This window comes from Chiloscyllium punctatum, chromosome 49 (genome assembly GCF_047496795.1).
Source record: "Chiloscyllium punctatum isolate Juve2018m chromosome 49, sChiPun1.3, whole genome shotgun sequence".
NCBI lineage: Eukaryota > Metazoa > Chordata > Chondrichthyes > Orectolobiformes > Hemiscylliidae > Chiloscyllium > Chiloscyllium punctatum.
In genome coordinates, this window is record NC_092787.1 from 16711330 (window position 1) to 16731825 (window position 20496).

At 42.5% G+C, this 20496-nt stretch overlaps 1 protein-coding gene across 4 annotated transcripts in view; it reads left to right on the top strand.

Moving 5' to 3' along the window:
- The window catches only part of setx (senataxin), a 98668-nt gene that overhangs the window by 34781 nt on the left and 43391 nt on the right, over positions 1-20496 (top strand). For 3 of the 4 annotated variants that reach the window (XM_072566311.1, XM_072566313.1, XM_072566312.1), the window contains exons 6-9: positions 639-858; positions 9580-9699; positions 11125-11290; positions 17724-17817. In XM_072566311.1, the coding sequence (XP_072422412.1) occupies positions 639-858; positions 9580-9699; positions 11125-11290; positions 17724-17817 (600 nt within the window). Of the gene's footprint in view, positions 1-638; positions 859-9579; positions 9700-11124; positions 11295-17723; positions 17818-20496 lie in introns of those variants that run through there. The other variant, XM_072566314.1, reaches the window with a different exon arrangement.

The window sequence follows — 20496 nt, forward strand, 5'->3', positions numbered from 1 at the left end:
TTTTCTATACAGTGTCTAATATGGTAAGTGAGTCAAGGGTTATGGAAGCAGTGAAGTGCCACGTTCAGATTAATCATGATTTCTTTGAATCGTGGCACCTCAGAGGACCAAATGGTATTATGTTCTTGTAAGTAAATGCTAAAGTAAACATAGCCTCACGATTCAGACACCATTTGTTTAATCCAAAGTTAGGCTGTTGATCTTTTCTCTTAAAATGGTTTCATTTGATCTCTGTAACTCATCCATCCCATCTTATATTTTGTATAATGATATGTGAACTTTTCATCATGTAATTCTTTTTAAATTTCATGAAGAAGATGATTGTTATTGATAAATTTATATTGTTTTGTCCATTCCACTGTCTGGGTTCTCAGAAATGATTGTGTCATTTGATATCTGCACGTTTCATCTTAACTACATTGCTACACTGGTGTTTGAATGTTTGGGGGTCATTGCTTGCATTAGAGCCTGAGCTAGTGCAATTTCTAGCAATTGGTTGAAAGTAGCTTTGGCATTATAAAAATCAAGTCACCTCCTCTTAATAGCAATTCCTATATAGCCAGTGAAGAACACCAAAGGCTATGTGCCAGTTTATTTTTTTTAACCCTTTAACTCTGTTAATGTTTGTTTGTTTTTAGATCAGGAGATGGGCAATCCTTGCTGCTAAATCTCTTGGGAAGGTGGAGCGAGATGATTTCTATGACTTGCAGGAAGTGATAGCTTGTCTACTAAAGGTCATTGAACTGGATCTTTTTGAAAATACAGATTTCTATAACAGTTATGGAATAGAAGAGGGAAAATTAATTCTTTTACCACCCCATCTTTATGATGTTTCCAACCACAAGAACTACTGGCTTGGTGAGTATAGCGATGATCATATTGATTTGAAGATCTGTTGTAGGTTTGACCTAGAAAATCTGAAGTGTCTGAATGACAGGTCGTTGGTGGAGAGTGTACTGTTGTTTAAAATGTTGGGCAAGCTTGTACCTGAAACAGATTTTGCCCCTAAATGGTTGTTTCTTTCTCATTAAATTTCAAAAGTTGGTAAAGAATATTATTTGATTGCTTTGTGTATATTTTAGATAAATAAGATGCCATTGTCTTTGCTAATTGCTGACAAATACTGATGCTGCATTAGAAATTAAGGACAAATTCACTTTGTTAACTTGACTGTCTAGAAATAGCTGAAAAATGTGAAAAAAGCGCAGCAGGTCAGGCAGCATCCAAGGAGCAGGAGAATTGACGTTTCAGGCATAAGCCCTTCAGGAATGAGGAGGGTGTGCCAAGCAGGCTAAGATAAAAGGTAGGGAGGAGGGACTTGGGGGAGGGGGGTTGGGAATGCGATAGGTGGAAGGAGGTTAAGGTGAGGGTGATAGGCCGGAGAGGGGGTGGGGGTGGAGAGGTCGGGAAGAAGATTGCAGGTCAAGAAGGCGGTGCTGAGTCCGAGGGTTGGGACTAAGATAAGGTGGAGGGAGGGGAAATGAGAAAGCTGGAGAAATCTGCATTCATCCCTTTTGGTTGGAGGGTTTCTAGGCAGAAGATGATGCGCTCTTCCTCCAGGCGTCGTGTTACCATGGTCTGGCGATGGAGGAGGCCAAAGACCTGCATGTCCTTGGCGGAGTGGGAGGGAGAGTTAAAGTGTTGAGCCACAGGGCGGTTGGGTTGGTTTGTGCGGGTGTCCCAGAGGTGTTCTCTGAAACGTTCCGCAAGTAGGCGGCCTGTCTCCCCAATGTATAGGAGGCCACATTGGGTGCAGCGGATACAGTAAATCTCTCAGACTATCCATAACCTCATCACCTCCGGGGATCTCCCATCCACCGCCTCCAACCTCATAGTCCCACAATCCTGCACCGCCCATTTCTACCTCCTGCCCAAAATCCACAAACCTGACTGTCCCAGCCGACCCATTGTCTCAGCCTGCTCATGCCCCACCAAATTCATCTCTGCATACCTTGACACGGTCCTGCCCCCCTTGGTCCAAGAACTCTCCACCTATGTTCGGGACACCACCCACGCCCCCATGTCCTCCATGATTTTCGCTTCCACGGCCCCCAATGCCTTATCTTCACTATGGACATCCAGTCCCCATACACCTCCATCTCCCATCACGAAGGACTCAAAGCCCTCCACTTCTTCCTTTCCTGCCAAACCAACCAGTACCCTTCCACTGACACCCTCCTTCGATTGACTGAACTGGTCCTCACTCTGAACAACTTCTCTTTCCAATCTTCCTACTTCCTCCAAACCAAAGGAGTAGCCATGGGCACCCGCATGGGCCCCTGCTATGCCTGCCTCTTCGTCGGATATGTGGAACAGTCCATCTTCCACAGCTACATTGGCACCACCCCCATCTTTTCCTCTGCTACATCAATGACTGTATCAGCGCTGCCTCGTGCTCCCATGAGGAGGTTGAACAGTTCATCCACTCTACTAACACCTTCCACCCTGACCTCAAATTTAACTGGACTGTCTCAGATTCCTCCCTCCCCTTCCTAGACCTCTCCATTTCTATCTCGGATGACCAACTCAGCACGGACGTTTACTATAAACCGACTGACTCCCACAGCTACCTAGATTACACCTCCTCCCACCCTGCCTTCTGTAAAAATGCCATCCCATATTCCCAATTCCTTTGCCTCCACTGCATCTGCTCCCAGGAGGACCGTACAACCCAGGTGGCCTCTTTCTTCAAAAACTGCAATTTCTCTTCCAACGTGGTTGACGATGCTTTCCACTGCATCTCCTCCACTTCCTGCTCCTCCGCCCTTGAACCTCGCCCCTCCAATCACCACCAGGAGGAATCCCACTGGTCTTCACCTACCATCCCACTAACCTCCAGATACATCGTATCATCCTTCATCATTTCCGCCACCTCCAAACAGACCCCAACACCAGGGATATATTTCCCTCCCCTCCCCTATCAGTGTTCCGGAAAGACCACTCCCTCCACGACTCCCTCGTCAGGTCCACACCCCCCAACAACCCAACCTCCACTCCCGGCACCTTCCCCTGCAACCGCAAGAAATGCAAAACTTGCGCCCACACCTCCTCCCTCACTTCCCTCCAAGGCCCCAAGGGATCCTTCTATAACCATCACCAGTTCACCTGCACCTCCACATACATCATTTACTGCATCCGCTGCACCCGATGTGGCCTCCTATACATTGGGGAGACAGGCCGCCTCCTTGCGGAATGTTTCAGAGAACACCTGGGACACCCGCACAAACCAACCCAACTGCCCCGTGGCTCAACACTTTAACTCCCCGTCCCACTCCGCCAAGGACATGCAGGTCATTGGCCTCCTCCATCGCCAGACCATGGCAACATGACGCCTGGAGGAAGAGCGACTCATCTTCTGCCTAGGAACCCTCCAACCACAAGGGATGAATGCAGATTACCAGCTTTCTCATTCCCTGCCTCCCCCACCCCCCCACACCTTATCTCAGTCCCAACCCTTGGACTCAGCACTGCCTTCTTGACCTGCAATCTTCTTCCTGACCTCTCTGCCCCCACCCCCTCTCTGGCCTATCACCCTCACCTTAACTTCCAATCCACCTATCGTATTCCCAGCGCCCCTCCCCCAAGTCCCTCCTCCCTACATTTTATCTTAGCCTGCTTGGCACACCCTCCTCATTCCTGAAGAAGGGCTTATGCCCGAAACGTCGATTCTTCTGCCCCTTTGATGCTGCCTGACCTGCTGTGCTTTTCCAGCAACACATTCAGCTCTGATCTCCATCATCTGCAGTCCTCACTTTCTGCATTTTGTCTAGAAATAGGTGTACTTCAAAGTAAAGTGCAAAGGAAAAGCAGTGCCCTCTAGCACTAGGAGTCATCCAGTTTAAGATAGGTGCTTTAGCAAAATCAACATGCAAGTATAAATATATTCAGTTGGGAAATTGTATTAAATTAAGAACTGGTTATTTCAAATAACCATTCAGTATGTTAATTTTGTTCATGTTTATGGTCGTATATAGACTATCATAGATGGTTTGTGAGATATCCTACATCAACAAATATCTTTTCCACTGAGGGAGACTGAATTTCAGAACACTGAATTTCCAAGGGGAAAACATGAGGGAGATTAGCTGTACCAAGTAATTAGGCCATAGCTGACAACATAGCTTTCTTGTGCTTGTGCCTTCTGAGTTAACTGTTTTCCCTCCACAGATGCTGCCAGACCTGCTGAGTTTCTCCAGCAATTTCTGTTTTGTATTTTTGTTTAAAATCTGTTGTTCATAGAGTCATAAAGATGTACAGCACGGAAACAGACCCTTCGGACCAACTCATCCACGCTGACCAGATATCCCAACCCAACCCAACCCAATCCCACCTGCCAGCACCTGGCCCATATCCCTCCAAACCCTTCCTACTCATCCAGATGCCTTTTAAATGCTGCAATTGTACTAGCCTCCATCACTTCCTCAGGCAGCCCATTCCATATATGTACCACCCTCTTGAGTGAAAAAAGTTGCCCCTTAGGTCTCTTTTATATCTTACCCCTCTTACCCTAAACCTATGCCCTCTAGTTCTGGACTCCCCCCACCCCAGGGAAAAGACTTTGTCTCTTTATCCTATCCATGCCCCTCATGCCTCTATAAGGTCACCCTGTTGATCTTTCTTTTTTCCATGCATCTATCCAGTTACCTTATCTTTTCTTAAAATCTAGCTGACGTTGCATATTCTGTTTGGATTGAGATAATTACCACTTTGAGATTTGAGGGCATGTGTTTTGGGACTGTCTCTTTAATTTTAAAATAAAGTTAAGGAGCCTTGTGACCTTGTCTGAAATCTGCCTGACCCCACACCTGGGTGTAGCTGTTAAAACCTAAAGGGAATTTCGGGTTTTGTTTTGTTTTGCTGGAAATGAGGTGTAATGTTTTCACACTTGGTGGCAAAAGCAGCGGCATCTATGTTTACAAGTCTTAAAAGTTCAGCAAAGTATAAAGTATGTCAAGTTACAAGCAGTTATATTTTAAACTATTTGTTTAATTCCAAGGCAAAAAAAGTTTGAGGCCTAAAGAAAGCTCATCAGAATTTTTACCTGAAAACAGCATCCATGCGAATCTCAAACTTTTGAAGGGAGGAGAATTCTTGGGAAACCATTACAACATCAGATCACAGGGTTTCCTAATGATATTCCTGAAATTCACCGACATATTTATCTGCTCAGTTCTGAGAGAGGGGTCAGTAGAGGCATGGTACATCATGCATGAATAGAAGTTGGAACTGAGGAACGCATGTAAGAATCTGGATTGTGACAATTGAAATGCACCTAGGGAGTTTTGCCTAGCTTGTGCTGGAGGAAGAATCTCAATGAAAAAGCCTTATGGTGAAAAACAGTTTTCGTTTTAAAAGATACAGGGCTAGAAACGATGAGCAATGGAACAGAACCTTCCAAACCTATGAATCACTTTGAATTGCCTCTTGGAAACTGATTCCCTACTGGAGGGACAGTTTAAAACAGTACTTCCCAACAATTCTCCGATGCATTTTAATATCTTGAAGTTCATATGACTCTGGGTTGAAAGTGTGTGGGTTTCTCTTCAGGAGAGGGACACCCCATTTCCATATTCACCTTGTCAAGACCACTAAGGAACTTATATATTTGAATTAGCTAAATGCTCACTCTTCTAAATACCAATTGATTTATCAACACTTTTTTTTTGCCATTTCCTGGACATTTCAGTCCTTTTTTCATTATTGTTATTAAAAACTTGTCAAATCTTTTGCAAAACCTATTAAAAAAAAACAAGAGAATAGAAGTAGTACAACAGTGTCATATCACAATATTATCAATAATAACCTTCCCATTATTCTACCAGAACAAACATAACTTAAACTAAACTACAGTCAAATTAACTAAAAGTTCAATTAAGTTGAATTAACTTAAATTACATCACATTACTTTATTCTGTTTCACTTGCCGCACGTCCACTGAAGCTCCTATCCCTGGGAGCACCAGTCATTGTACCAGTATTTTCCCTGCTTTCCCTCCCAGGGCCCCACTGGCTGTCCCACAGCTATACTATGGACCTAGTTAATATTGCCGATAAGTCTGAATGTATATAATTTAGAAAAGGATGCTATGTCTTATAGATCTGCTCAGTTTTGTGGTGCACCATATTTGTAAGGTAGTCTTGGGGGAGATGCTCCATCACCAGCCTATGCCATCCCATAAGACCTAGGGACTTTTCCAGCGTCCAATTCATTAGAATGTTCTTCCTCTCACAGTGCATAAGAATGGTATACAACCTCCTCCCGATCTTCCCCAAAGAGGGCAAGTTTGGCAACCCCAGGAGAAAATCCACCTTGACTTCAATTCCCCGGATTTCCTTCAGCTCCCTTACTATGGCACTCCGTGGCTCTGCATCTTGTAACATGACCAGTAGCAGTGTGTAAGAGTGCCTATACTTACTTTGCATTTGGAACATCGTGGAGATGCTCCTCTCTTGAACTTAGCTAGCGTCTCTGGTGCCATGTGAGTCCTATGTAAAATCTTCAATTGCATGGCCTGCGCTATGTTACATATTGAGATTTTCTTTACATTTTCCCATATATCTTCCCATGTTTCCAATGACACATCCTCTCCTGGTTTCCCATTCCAATTACCACAGAGTCTCTCCATATCTCCTCAGGCACACCCTTTCTGTAATTGATACAAGGTACTAATCAAAAGGCACCCAAAAAGAGAACGCTCTTTTCTTCATGTCTGACTTGTAAGGCTGAGCCAGGAGCCTGGTCCTCCTCTGTATATAATCCCGTATCTGAAAGTACTGGGCAAGGTCCTTGTTAGGCAATCCATATTTCTGACTTAGTTGACGAAACGACATCAAGATCTCCCCCTCAAATAAATCTCTCAAATAAGAGATTCCCTTATTCTCCCATGACTTAAAGCTGGAGTCCATTGTCCCAGGTTTAAATCCTGGGGCTCCCGCCAACAGGGTAAATGGCGAGGTCTTAAGTCAATTGCCCTCGTCTTGCCTCATTATCCTCCAAGCTTTCACTGTATTCAGAATGATTAGGCTCTTACACTGCTTGGTCACGGATTTCATCTTATCCATAAATAATAGATTAACCTGGAGCCATTTTGACTGCGAGGCTTCAACGTCAAGCCAAGTTGACCCCGAGTCCCCTTGTTCCCGATCACTCACGTATGCTAACAGCGCGTTTATTTGATATCTCCTCAAGTCCGGAAGGATCCTGTATCCTGAAAAGCTGCCAAATAAATTAATTCTTTTTGTATCAATCCGGATTTGGATTTCTCTGCTTTGGCCAAAAACCAAAGGATGTCATTAACATCTAGGTTGATCTCATGTTTCCCCATTCCCACCCTTGGCGCCACTATTTCGGGGTCCTTCCTGATAACCTCAGCAAACGACTCAATTACCAAGGTAAATAACAGTGGTGTGAGAGGACATCCCTGTCGGCCTCCTCTCCCAATATAAAAGTTATCTGACTCATTACCATTTGTAATGACTGCCACCTTAGGATCATTGTACAACGCCACCACCCACCTACCAAAGGCTCCCCCCACCCCCGCCCCCCCCAGCCCAAAGTGCTCTTGGACCCCAAACAAGTACAGCCATTCTACCCGGTCAAACACCTTTTCCACATCTAGGTAGATCACCAAACCAGCGATCAATCTTTGTTGGTACACTTGCACTATGTTCAGTACCCTCCTGATATTGTTGGAAGAGCTATGGCCCTTGATGAAAGCCGTCTGATCTTTTATAATATTGAGCAATACATTTTCCAACCTCAGAGCCAGTACCTTTGACAGAATTTTAAAGTCCACACAACAACAAAATTGGTCTGTATGAAGCACATTCTTTGGGGTCTTTCTCCTTCTTTAAAATGAGGGAGATATTAGCCTCTCTACGAGAGTATGGGAGACAACCCTCAGTATATGAAGGCCTGTAAATCCCCAAAAATGGCCCTGCCAACACATTTGTGAATTCCTTAAAACTCACTTGCTTCCTGTGCATCTTGTACAGGTACACAATCCCTTATCCGAAAGCCTCTGGGCCGGATGGTTTTTGGAATTCAGAATCTTTCAGATTTTGGAATAAATGACAGTTTAACTGTGAAATGTTTAAAAATCTTACGGAACAACAGGTGCGCCTGTGAATACTACGAGCCCTGAGACAGAATTGATGCCTGCCAGTGCTGGAACACGCCCCTACAGCACATCTGAGTGATGTGGGTCGAGTGGGTGTGGAGTTGGGTTAATTGTTTGCATACAAAACAACCTTGTAATGGAGAAAGAATCTTCACAATAAATGCTTCAGATTTTGGAGCTTTTTGGATAAAGGATTGTGTACCTGTATCATCATAGATGCATTTAATAGGGAGCCCTGTTCCGTGTTTATAGCAGCGAGGTCCAGGTCCTTGAGAAAGGATTGCATTTTCACTGCACCATCTTCGCCACCCTTCAACCGGTATTAGTATGCAAAGTATTCCCGAAATCTAGTATTGATCTTCTTCAACTCACGGGTAACTGCGCCAGCCTTCTCTCTGATGGATATAATGGACCGCGAAGCACTTTTCTTTCTAGCCAGATAAGTCAGATATCTACCTGGCTTATCCCCAGATTCGAACAACCTTTGTTTAGCAAAGGAGACCACTTTTTTGCCATTTGCGTGCACTGAGTCAAGAGCAGCCCGGAGAGCCGTGACCCCGCTACAGCTTAACCACTGCAGGCCTATTATAATATGCTTCTTCACCTACCTCCAGCATCTGTTGCTGCTCCCCCCTCTGCCTCTTTCTAGTCATTGAATATGAAATGGTCAGGCCTCATAAATATGCCTTAGTGGTCTCCCAAAGTACCGACAGATTACTTGCTGTACCTGAATTGATATCCCAGAAGGACCTGAACTCTCTTGTAACGTACTCAGCAAATTTGCTATCCCTTAACAGGAATGGGTCCATGTGCCAGTGCCATGTGTCTATTCTCCCACCCTTGACTTTAACATCTAAACACATTGGCGCATGATCTGAGATAGTTATATTCCAATTTTGCAGCCAATATTCTGTCCAAACAGACCGATGTGTCAATTCGCTGTGGCACTTGTGTAGGTTGAAATAGAAAGTAAAGTCTCTTCCATTAAGGTGGAGATATCTCCGCACATCTCACATCTATATTGTTGCAAACTTATTCAAGGACTGTTGTTCCTAAACTCTTGCCAACTATGTAAAATGTATTTCCAATAGGGTTGTTAAGAGTGCTTGTTCAGGATTGTTGTCTGTTTTTATTTGCAATTCAAACTAACCCTTAATTGAAAACTGACCTTCCCTAATTCCCCTGATTGAAATAAACTCCTTATTTTGCAGAAGTGTCCGATCCATCGGTTTATATTTAGGGGAGCTATATCTTCTATGTTGATCTGACTTAGCATTGCCATTCTGTATGAGCATACCAAACCAAAGCATTCTGTTTGTATGCATTGAAAGGAACAAGAATACCCTTATTTTCAAATAAAGTTATGCTTGTCGTCTTTTTGGGAAAAGAATGGAGTTAGTTAATTAAGTTAAATATTAGAACCTATTTTATTGCTGACACACGGGTGCTTTCATACATAGGTATCTGCATGCTGTTGATGGTATTGGATGAACAAGCTATGGACTCGTTACTACTTGCCCAAGATAAACAGAATGACTTCGTGAAGTCAATTCTAAACACCATGATGAAAAGTAAACCAGGTATAGCTGAATATATTTGTAAATGTGATGTTGAATAAAACGTTAATGACTGCAAGTATGTTTGCATGAAATGTAGATACTAATTGAGTTAATCTGTATTGTATTTTGGGGCAATGAGGCAGAGTTAGTTTGTGTAAGGTTTTATACTTTTAAATCATCCAACTGAACTTAATACTTCATATTTGCAGTGTTTTATGGTAACAATATTAGTTATATTTTTGAAAGGGTAGCTTCAAGTGGAAAAACTACTGAACCAAATGACCTGCTTTGAAGGAAAGAGGAAGTAGATCTAATTAATAATGTTTCTTGTAGTCAGAATGGTGACACTTTCACTTTGACTTCACATTATGCAAATTTGGTCACAGTGAATATAAAATAAGCTTTTGATGTTGGTTTCTATATGTGTCCAGTAGTATGGTGCCTCTGGGTTATCTGTGTGCACAATATCTTATAAACACAGGGTAGTTTAGTCAAATGTCACACTATCTTAACAAAAACAAAACTAAACAACTTCATTACAAAAAAAACATTAAAATAAATGCTTTTCAATTTCAAGCCTTGGCATGATTTTCAATTTTGAGGATGAAGCTTGGTGGACATTGATGGACATTTCCAGTCATTAGCAACATTTCTGTTAGTGATGGGGAAACACAAATGCTTGAAAGGACTGTTTCTGAATATCTTTTTTTAGACCAGATTTAGGGTTGTTGCTTTTTTCAATTACTCCTGGAAGATTCTCTTTGTGCATGTGCATTTTGGTGATACGCTCGGCTAGTTTAAAAAAATAGTGCCTAAATAAGCACAATAACTGAGTGATTTGGACATAATAATGTCACTGTAATACTGGTACCAGCGCTGCACATTTTGGTGTGTGTACTGAGAATGTTTCAGAGGCACGAGTAAACTTTTTTTAAAATAAAGGCTTGCACATTTTTCATTTTTTTAATATTTAATACCCCTTGCTTAAAATAATACCTTGAGCTTTATGGCCCATCACTTTTAAATTTTAGTTATTCATTTCAAACTATAATGCACGAATAACTTCAGTACCTCTCTCCTCAGCAATGAATAACAAATAAATAATTTAACTAAACTTGACCTGGCAAACCTATTGTCAAAAAGATTTTCTATTATAAGCCTTGCTCACTGTCCAGGTCCTAGGCTTTTAATTATACGCACTTGTCTAATTTCTTGACCAAGTCACTGAGGGTTTTTTCAAACCGATTCACAAAAATTAATTGGGAAGGATGGCCTAGATTTTCTGTCATTTGCATATCTGTTGAAATAACTGACCGCTGAGAATTTGCTTATGTCTCTGTGTATATTGCCACTGAAAAAATGACTCATAAGCTCTTTCTTATAATGTGTCAAAGTTTGGAGTGTTGGAATTATACACTGATTTCTCTGCAATGCTTTGTATTGTAGATGATGTTTCTGATCCATTTTGGCCAGCTCTGCAGTGCTTCATGGTAATTCTCGATCGACTAGGATCAAAGGTTTGGGGCCAACTCATTGACCCCACAGAGGCATTCCAGGCTATTATTGGTAGCCAGAGTTACAACAACGAGATAGAAAAAATTCGTAATACCAGGTTGGTAAGTTGGATCCTGATGGGAAGGGAGAGTGAAGGAAGGAAGGGCGTAGACCTATTTAATAATGTTGTTTCCTGGAGTAATATCGATACTTTCACTTGGACTTACTGTGGTGCCAATTTAGTCATGGTGAATATAAAATAGGTTGAGATACTGGACTAAACTTTTCCAAAAATTGGCCAAGTATGAATTTTGAGCATTTCATGGAGGGTTTCTCTGTGTGAGCTTGAGCACATTATCACTTGCAGTTCTCTGCTGCGCACTCCATTATGTTTGCACTGTGTTCCAGTGGCATGTGCACTATCGTGTGCTCACTAGCAACAGATATACTCCTGCCACTGGGACGTTATAGAATTTGTAGCACTAAAGCCATATTTAAAACCTATATGTGCATCAGGTCAAATGTTGCCAGCCAGGAATAACCCAGCTTGGTGTACAGAATGGCATGGTAATGAAAAAGAAAACCTGAGGGCATATAAGTGTCACTTTATGGGGATTAGAATCTCTCAATTGTAAATGTGTTGCCTCTTTACATCACCTGTCTGATCGACTGTAATAGTAACTGCAAGGACAAGAATGAAGCTACAGCGACTGTCCCTTAAGAGCTGTACCATGTTAGAACCCTGGTTAAGGAGTACTGTTCTTGTCCAAATTGCACAGCATAGCATAACATCTTAACTGTGTTGAATTTGGGTACATCACAAAGTCTTCAATGAGTTGATCACATTAATTTTCATTGAATAACAAGACCAATCGTGAAAAACAATAAAGCTGCATTTGCTTTTAGAAGTAAACAGAGGCTGTCTATCTTTCAAACAATGACAAATTTACAGTCAATGAATCATGACCTTGCCCAACTTCTATTATTGAAACCAGGTGTTAGTTAAGTTCAGCCTAGCATGTTGTGCATGATGCTGTATTTCTATTCGTGTGCTGAGGATAATGTTTCTTCTACTTGATGTCCTCATCTTCCACCTCGGAAAATTGTTGCTGCTCTCTTAACTCTTCAGTGTCCATCATGGCATCTCTTTGCCTACTCCAGTTGTACAGAGACTAAAATGCAAGGGTTATGTGGCACATTGTCTGGACTGTACTGCATGGCTGTCACAGTTCGATCCAAGCAGTGGAAGCACCTCTTCAGGAAGTATTGTCTGCTCCACAGTATCCCTGGAATTGTACAATGGGATGCATTGTATTTACGATCGGCCTCAGTTGGGATTGTATGCGTCAACAGTTATGGTTGTAGCATAGTCATAGAACAGTATAGGCCCTTCCGCCCTCGATGTGTGCAGACCTTGCACCCTACTCTTCAGATCAAACTAATCTACATACCATTCATTTTACTATCACCCTTGTGCTTATTCAAGGGTCTCTTAAAGATCCTTAGTGTATCTGACTCTACTACTACTGCTGGCAGTGCATTCCATGCACCCACCACTCTGTGTGAAGAACCTATCTCTGACATTCCTCCGAACCTTCCTCCAATCACCTTAAAAATTATGCCCTCTTGTGATAGCCAGTTCTGCCCTGGGGAAAAAAACTCTAGCTATCCACTCTATCTATGCCTCTCATCATCTTGTATATCTCTATCATGTCGCTGCTCGCTCTTCTTTGCTCCAATGAGCTAAGCCCTAGCTCCCTCAACCATTCTTCATTAAGATATGTCCTTCAGTCCAGCCCTGGAGGCCATCTCCCAGCAGTCTTCCTTGCAAGATTCCTGGCACTTAAAATACAGCAGGAACTTGATTATTATGAAGTTCCCAAGAGATTTGGTGCTGATCACTAAGATGCGATACTGATGATCCCAGGTGATTTGTGCATTTATTGAATGACGACCTTTTCTTGGATGAAGTCAGCTGCTTTATGACATGACCCCCTCAACGCAATGTGTGTAATTTAAATAGCACCCTACATGGGATACAGTCTCTATCACTGGGAAGATCATCAGCTGAATCTTCACTACGTGCTTTCTCCCAGACTCTGAGGGAATCCTTTCTGAAAGGCAGTATGTCTTCTGAACAAACTGTGGAACTATGGATAATGATTTTCACAGCTCGGCAACTCCAACAGAAATGCTAGGTACAATGTCAACACTCTACATGACCTTCATCGATCTGACTGAAACTATTGGCTCAGTCTTTTAGGAAGTGCTACCGAAGACCCTGTTAAAGAATGTTCTCCACAGCAAGATGTTAACACTGATCCTTGCTGATAGTATGGCAGTTCTTTGAGGTCAAGCAGAATGTATCATCACCCCCACTCTTCCTCCATCTTCTTCTTGTCAAGAACCAGTTTCTCGGTGGTGCAGACATGGTCTGTGAGATGGGTAGAAACTTTTTCAAAACTACCAACAATCTTGCTTGTGGAGCTTCAGTAGGCAGATGACAATGTCATCGGTCCTCTCGGAGCAATTTCAAGCCTCACTTAATGCCTTCACGGAAGCATATTGATGAATTTATCTTAGGCTCAATCTCAAGAAGACGGGAATCCTTTACATTCCAGAGCTAGTTTCAGTCTATCCTTCAATTATGATTAATGAAGAAACCTTCCCAAAGGTGGGCCATTCCCCTACTTGGGAAGCCATCTCTCAGCTAAGGCTCACATGGATATGGAGATAACACAATCGATCTATGAATGCACATTTGGAAGCTTTGACCATGATGTCCATGCTGATACCAAGGTTCTTATTTGTAAGACAGTCATCCTTCCCACTTTCTATATGGCTTTAAAACTTGGGCTGTGTATAGACACCACCCTAAGGCCCTTGAAATACTATCAATGTTGTTTGTGTTGGATTTTGTGCCCTCAGCTGGGAGGACAGGCAAACTGATGTCATTCTTGAAGTAGCTGATGGCCTCGATGCTGGTGCTATGATTAGCTGAAACCAACTCTGCTGGCAATATACATAGAAACTTGAGTTTTGACTGCTAAAGTAAATCTTTAACTCAAGGAAGGCACTTTAAAGAGAGGAGGACAAAAGAAGTGTTTCAAAGATTCCCTGAATGCAACATGAATATCAGAGTGTGGGAGACTCCCATTCAGAAGAAACCCACTTGAAGGAAGCTCCGGTAAAAAGGGGCATAATTCTTTGAGAACACCCACCAGCAGAAGAAGTACAGAACCGGAGAAAGGAATGCCAATGATCTCCAGGCCAAGGTTCAATTCCACCTCCCAGAAACACCTGTCAAATATGTTGAAGAAGTTGTGGCTATAGGATTGGACTCAGCCATGCAAGACCCCATAGAGTCTATGATGAGTGTCACGGTATTTCCGAGATAAACAATCATGCTCGTTCGTGAGTGATTGTTGGCACACATGGGGCAAGCCAGCTATGTTGACCAGCCTACTGCCCTGGTTGTAACACCAACTTTGGAACAGTGAGCTGAATTGCTGTGATTTGGCACAAATTGCAATGATAACAGCCTTGAAACATTGGGTCAAGACTTGAGAGATCCCAAAAAGATCCCCCATTGCTCCTTGAAATCAGCCAGTTGCAAAAATATTTAGTGTCGCTGCCATTCTTTTGGCCGCTGGGATAGGATGACATTTCTTCCCCCCCCCCAACTCGTTCAGGACGTAAGTCTTCCAGCTAATGACACAGTTCTGAGGTGGTGTCCTAGGACATCCTCAGGTACCTTCAACTGCAATTTCTTCGAGTGGAGGCTCCACAGCAGCTGCTGGTCCTGTCTGTCTGACTAGCAAATTTGTTCTTGCTCAATTTTTCTATGCCTTTGTTGCTCCACCGTGTTGGTAACCCCATGCTGTGGCTGAGTCCATTGAACCAATGTGGGGAATATCAGAAACCGAGCATGACCTAAGCAATATAAGCAGTTAGCATTACACTTGTAAAGTCGGACATGGAGGACTCTGATAAGGAGGGCCATAGCATACGTGAAGGATTACTGAAATCTTTTGCCCCTCCAAATCTATTCCCCCATCAGCCAAGAAAAGCAGCATTGCAGATAAAATGTTGTCAAATGTTTATAGTTCACAGTAGCAGGAAATCAGCTTTGTGCCCTAATGCAGCCGATGAAATCGTGATTTGACATTATGAATTGTGGCCCACAGGTGACACTTCTGAGGTCACCCATGATTACTTCTGCTTCACAGAGATGAATATGATCTATTTATAATGACCAGTGATATGCTGGAGATTGCTTATGGCCAAGATTTGTCTTTAACATAATAGACCACTGCATCTGTTTCACATGCAGAAGTTTATGATGTCCAATATCTTAAAACTGTACTGTACTGTGTAAGTGTGGCCTCGCATTGCCCAAAAGTAGAGCCTGTGTCCTTGGACAGAAAAGAAAATCAAGTCTGTCCACTGCCAGTGAAGTGGGAAGAAGTGAGGACTGCAGATGTTGGAGATCAGTGTCGAAGAATGTGGTACTGGAAAAGTATGCTAGGATCCGAGGAGCAGGAGAACTGATGTTTCAAGCATAAGCTCTTCATCAGGAAGGGGTCTCTCCGTCCCTGATGAAGAGCTAATGCTCAAAACGTTGATTCTCCTGCTCCTCAGATACTGCCTGACCAGCTGTGCTTTTCCAGCACCCCATGCTTTCACTGCCATATTCTTTTCATCCTTGCTATCCCTGTTGACCTCATCAATTCTGAGCTACTACATGTTTCCCACCCAACACCTACATTCACCTCCCAATATCACTTCCTGAGCCCTGGGCCTGTAGTTTAGTGAGGCTGCACATTACCAACTTTCTCCTTCAATCTCCCTTTCCCATCCAAGCCAATGGACCATTCCCCCGACGTGGCTCCTGACAAAGGGACAGCGCTCCAAAAACTTTTGATTACAAATACACCTGCTGGGCTATATCCTGATGTCGTGTCACATCTGACCTTATCCACCCCAATCCAACACTGGCACCTGCACATCCAATCTTCATGATTGTCTTCCACAATTGTCCACAGTAGTAGCACTTAATTGCCTGCCTTGACGTGCAGTGAAGAAACCCCACTGACTGTGGCCCACCCTGCTTGACTGACTTGGAGTGATAGCTGCAACTGATGAGTGACCAGACCCCTGACTGGCAGATCCCCAATTAACTGGTTGCGCTGGGCCGTCAGGAATGATTGTGATCCACTTTCTGAACTGTAATATTACGAACTGTAACCACCCATAGTGGCTCAATATATATCCAAGCTCCTGGATTAAAATCAGACCAGTGGTTGACTGTGGCATGACCCTTAAAATGATGACAGTCATCCTGGACTGAGAGTTGAATCTGTTTAGGAATAAGTACTTGGCTGTTTGACTGAATCACATTGTGTGTTTTCTGTGCAAGCAGCTGGCAATTGCTGTAGGTGTGATATTGACCTAGCTGTGCAACAGTGGGTCCACCTCCCTTGATTGATCACTGCTGTCAGCAGCATTGCAAGCTGCTAGGCATAGTGTGTGCATTAAAAGTTCAGACAATGCAAATGTAAGTTCAGAACGAGATGGCACTGTTCAAAAGTACATGGCAGGGATGCACTGGTTATCCAAGTAGGTGCTAAGAGAGAAAACTAAGAGCCCTGAGATGGACCTTGCTCCAATGCATGAGATGGGCACCTAACCCAGTGTGTGCCAAATTGCCTGGTCGCGGTATTACAGTGAAAGGTGTTCATGTGTTGCAAAGTGGTGAGTATAGCATTGATGAATCACATTGCAAATGAGTCTGAGATGCACCAGAATAATGTGAGACCGAAGGATATTTGATACCCGTCTCCATGGGCAAAATGTACAGACAGATACTGCCAAAATAGATGACTGAAGAAGTAAAGGACAAGCAGGAACTGCTAGACAATCCATCCCTCTAAGCTGTGTGCATTCGCTGTAAGGTTCTGCATGCAATAATTGGTGCTGGCATTAATGTCCAGTTCTGGAAGTTTCTGTCGTACATGGGCCTCAGAGGTGTACGCAGGAGGAAAATTAGAGAAGAAGAAAAATCTCACTTAGACTTTCAGGTTGGGAGCTGTCATCATCATGTTTCTTTCTACTATCCAGAAAACTAACAAACTGCCTAAAACTGATGCATGATTAGATAATAATGCATGCGAATGCATTGTTTCAAGAAGGCAGCCCAATTTTTTTTTAGCATAACTGAGTGACAATAAATCTTGCCTTGTCCAAGTCTCCTGAACAAATGGATGGAAAAAAAATGCACCTTTTCTCCAATTACTAGCTTGGTGACAAATGCAAGTAAATTGACTTTAATTGTATGGAATTTGTTTGAATGTAATCTACATTGACTGGATGTATATTTTCTCTCACTGGCTTGAAGACTTCTTTAGTTTGCATTACATAATGGTTAAAAGTTTATATTTAGGTGTTTTTCTGAAATTTTGCTGCTAACTATAAGTAACCTCTGATCTCTCACCCAAAAACAGTTTGTCTAGTTTAACATCTTAACTAATTTGTGCTAATTTTTTTTTTAGAAACAACACAAAGGTAAATTACGATACTGATGATGACAACATGGTTTCATGCAGCCAGATTGTCTATGACTACAACTCGAAAAGGGAAAGCAAGGTAACCCACTGACCTGTAAACTAAAATCACCCAGATCAGACAGGATTTTCCCTGCGGGCATTGGGACCAAATAGAGATTCTTTGCTCTCACTTTTTGGTCGCCCAGATTGCCAAAACTTTGTTTTTTAGGAGGCATCTTCTAAATGGTTGTCTCCACGCTTACTCTCCAATTAAGGCAGTTGTTGGAGTTGCGGGTGTTAGCTTCTAATGTTACTGTTCAGTCAGAGGGCTGGCAATTTTTTTGTTGTAAATATTTTTATTGAGAAAAGTATTTAAAATTTTTTACAAAATTATAAAATCACTACAAAACAGTCTAACAATCTTATAATACAACAACAATAACAGTAAACAAACTACTACCCTACTCCACACGTCACTGAGGAGGGAGGAAAAGAAACTACACAAACTACAATTCAGTTTATAATTTTAAAAAACATTAAATTAAATAGAGTTGAACCAAGGCAAATTAAATTACATTCAGTTACCACACTTCATGCAATCCCACCAAAGCTCCCCACTACAGGGAACATCAGCAGACAAAACCCCATTTGTTCAGAATTCTTCCTCCCAGGGGCCCCCAGACCGCCAGACATAGCCCTCATGACTACACAAAGACCCTAACCAATATAGCTGATAAGTCTGTGTCTATATAGTACAGAAAGGGCTGCCACGTTCTATCAGACAGTTCCGTTTTCTAGTGCACCATACTCATAAGGATGTCTGAGGGATGTGCTCCATAACTAATCTACGCCACCCCAAGAGTCCCAGGGGATTCTCCAATGCCCAGCTCGTTAGAATGTTCTTCCTCGCACACAATGAAAGAATATTAAACCGTTTCTTCCCATGCGCATCTAAAGAAGGGAGGTTCAGCAAGCCCAAGGGTGGGGGCACTGAACCCAACTTAACCTCAATTCCCAAGACCCTTTCCAAAACACTCACTATAGCACCCCAATACCTACGAAGCTAGTGGCATGACCAAAAGGAATGAGTCAGAGTACCAACATCTGTTTTACACTTGGGGCACATTGGAGACAGTCCTGTCTTTAAATTTCACAAGCGACTCCGGTGCCAAATGACCGCTGTGGAGAGCGCTGGGCTGGCAATTGAGAGCATCAGTCACCCCTGAGAGAGAGAGGGAGTCAACAAGGTAGAGGCCCTTGAGTGGCAATACTGTTTCTTTTTCAAATGGGTCAACAGACAGGCCCTTCCTTTCAGAGGAAAAGTCCTTTGGTGCTCATTTTGGTCTGCAGTGCAGCCTTTACTGCCAGCTACTCCTCAGATGGTGATGTCTAGCACGAGGGGACAGAGTTTTAAATTGAGAGGTGATAGAGGTGGGCTCTTTACACACCCTTACTACTCTCCGAGTAATGTCCTGCCTGCAACACTAGTAAGCTCGCCAACTTTACAGCCATTTAAATGGTCATTGGATAAATATATGGATGACAATGGAATAGTGTAGGTTAGATGGGCATCAGATTGATTTCACAGGTTGGCGCAACATCGAGGACCGAAAGGTCTGTACTGCACTGTAATGTTCTATGTTCTAACTCCTTTCTTTTTTGTTTGGTCGTTGAAGCCTCCAGTTTTGATGGTATCCTGAACCAGCACTTCTATTTAGCTAACAGCTTGGGGCTATACTGCTGGCAGAATGCTGGTGAGCACGCTAGTGGTCCCTAATCGCTGTCTTATGTATGTAGGTTTACTAGCCACCTTTGAACAGCATACAGTTGATCTGCATATCCCTGTTTGCCCAAAGGCTATTTTTCTGGCTCCCCATGCCTTCAGTTTATTTGAAATTTTGACTATTGTGTTTATCTGTAAGACTCTGAGAATTGTGATGAAGAATACGACTCTCTTCACTATGTAGAAATGCTATTTTTCTTTAATAAAACAAGATAATGGAAATAGGAAACAAAAACATAAGTTATTGGAGAAACTCAGCAGGTCTGTCAGCAGCAGTGGAGAGAAAACAGAGTTAACATTTTAAGTCCAGTGACTCAGAATTCTGATAAAGAGTTAACTAGCAATTTCTGTTTTTTGTTGTAATTTTTCTTTGGATATTGTAAATTTCAGTCCTCAGTCAGTGCTGTTTTCAACCCACCTGTGGAAATTGTGTCAAAATTCAGAGGCATAACTCATTTTGATTTTCCTTGTTTACCCTGTGGAAACCGCCTTTCACTTCTGGGTCATGAGGAATTGTGTGGCAAAACTGAAACAGCAGTTTGGTGTAAATTAGCCAAAATATGCACTAAACAGACATTTCCACTTGAAATCTAGAAGGATAATTGATGCAATAAATAAGAACATTTTAGATTGTTCTGCAGTTGCTCTATTAAAATTGAAGTATGCTTCTCACAAATCTGAAAAGTAATGTTCAAACTTGAAATATTGTTCTGGAAATGATTACCAATCTTAGGCTTCCTGTATGGGGTATTCCAAAGAATACTCAAGTCATTGTGTTCAAGACAGAGACTGGTGGTAGTTTTTTGGATATTGAAGGAATTAATGGATATACAAAATACTGGAAGGTGGAGTAGTGTTGAAGATATTTTACATAAAAACAGAAGACTCAAAGGGCCTACTCATCCACATTCTTCGGTGTAGCAATTATAAATTTATAACTTTGTGATTTTTGAGAAGATTTGTAGCTCAGGTTGAGGTTCTGGATAGAAGTTTGCT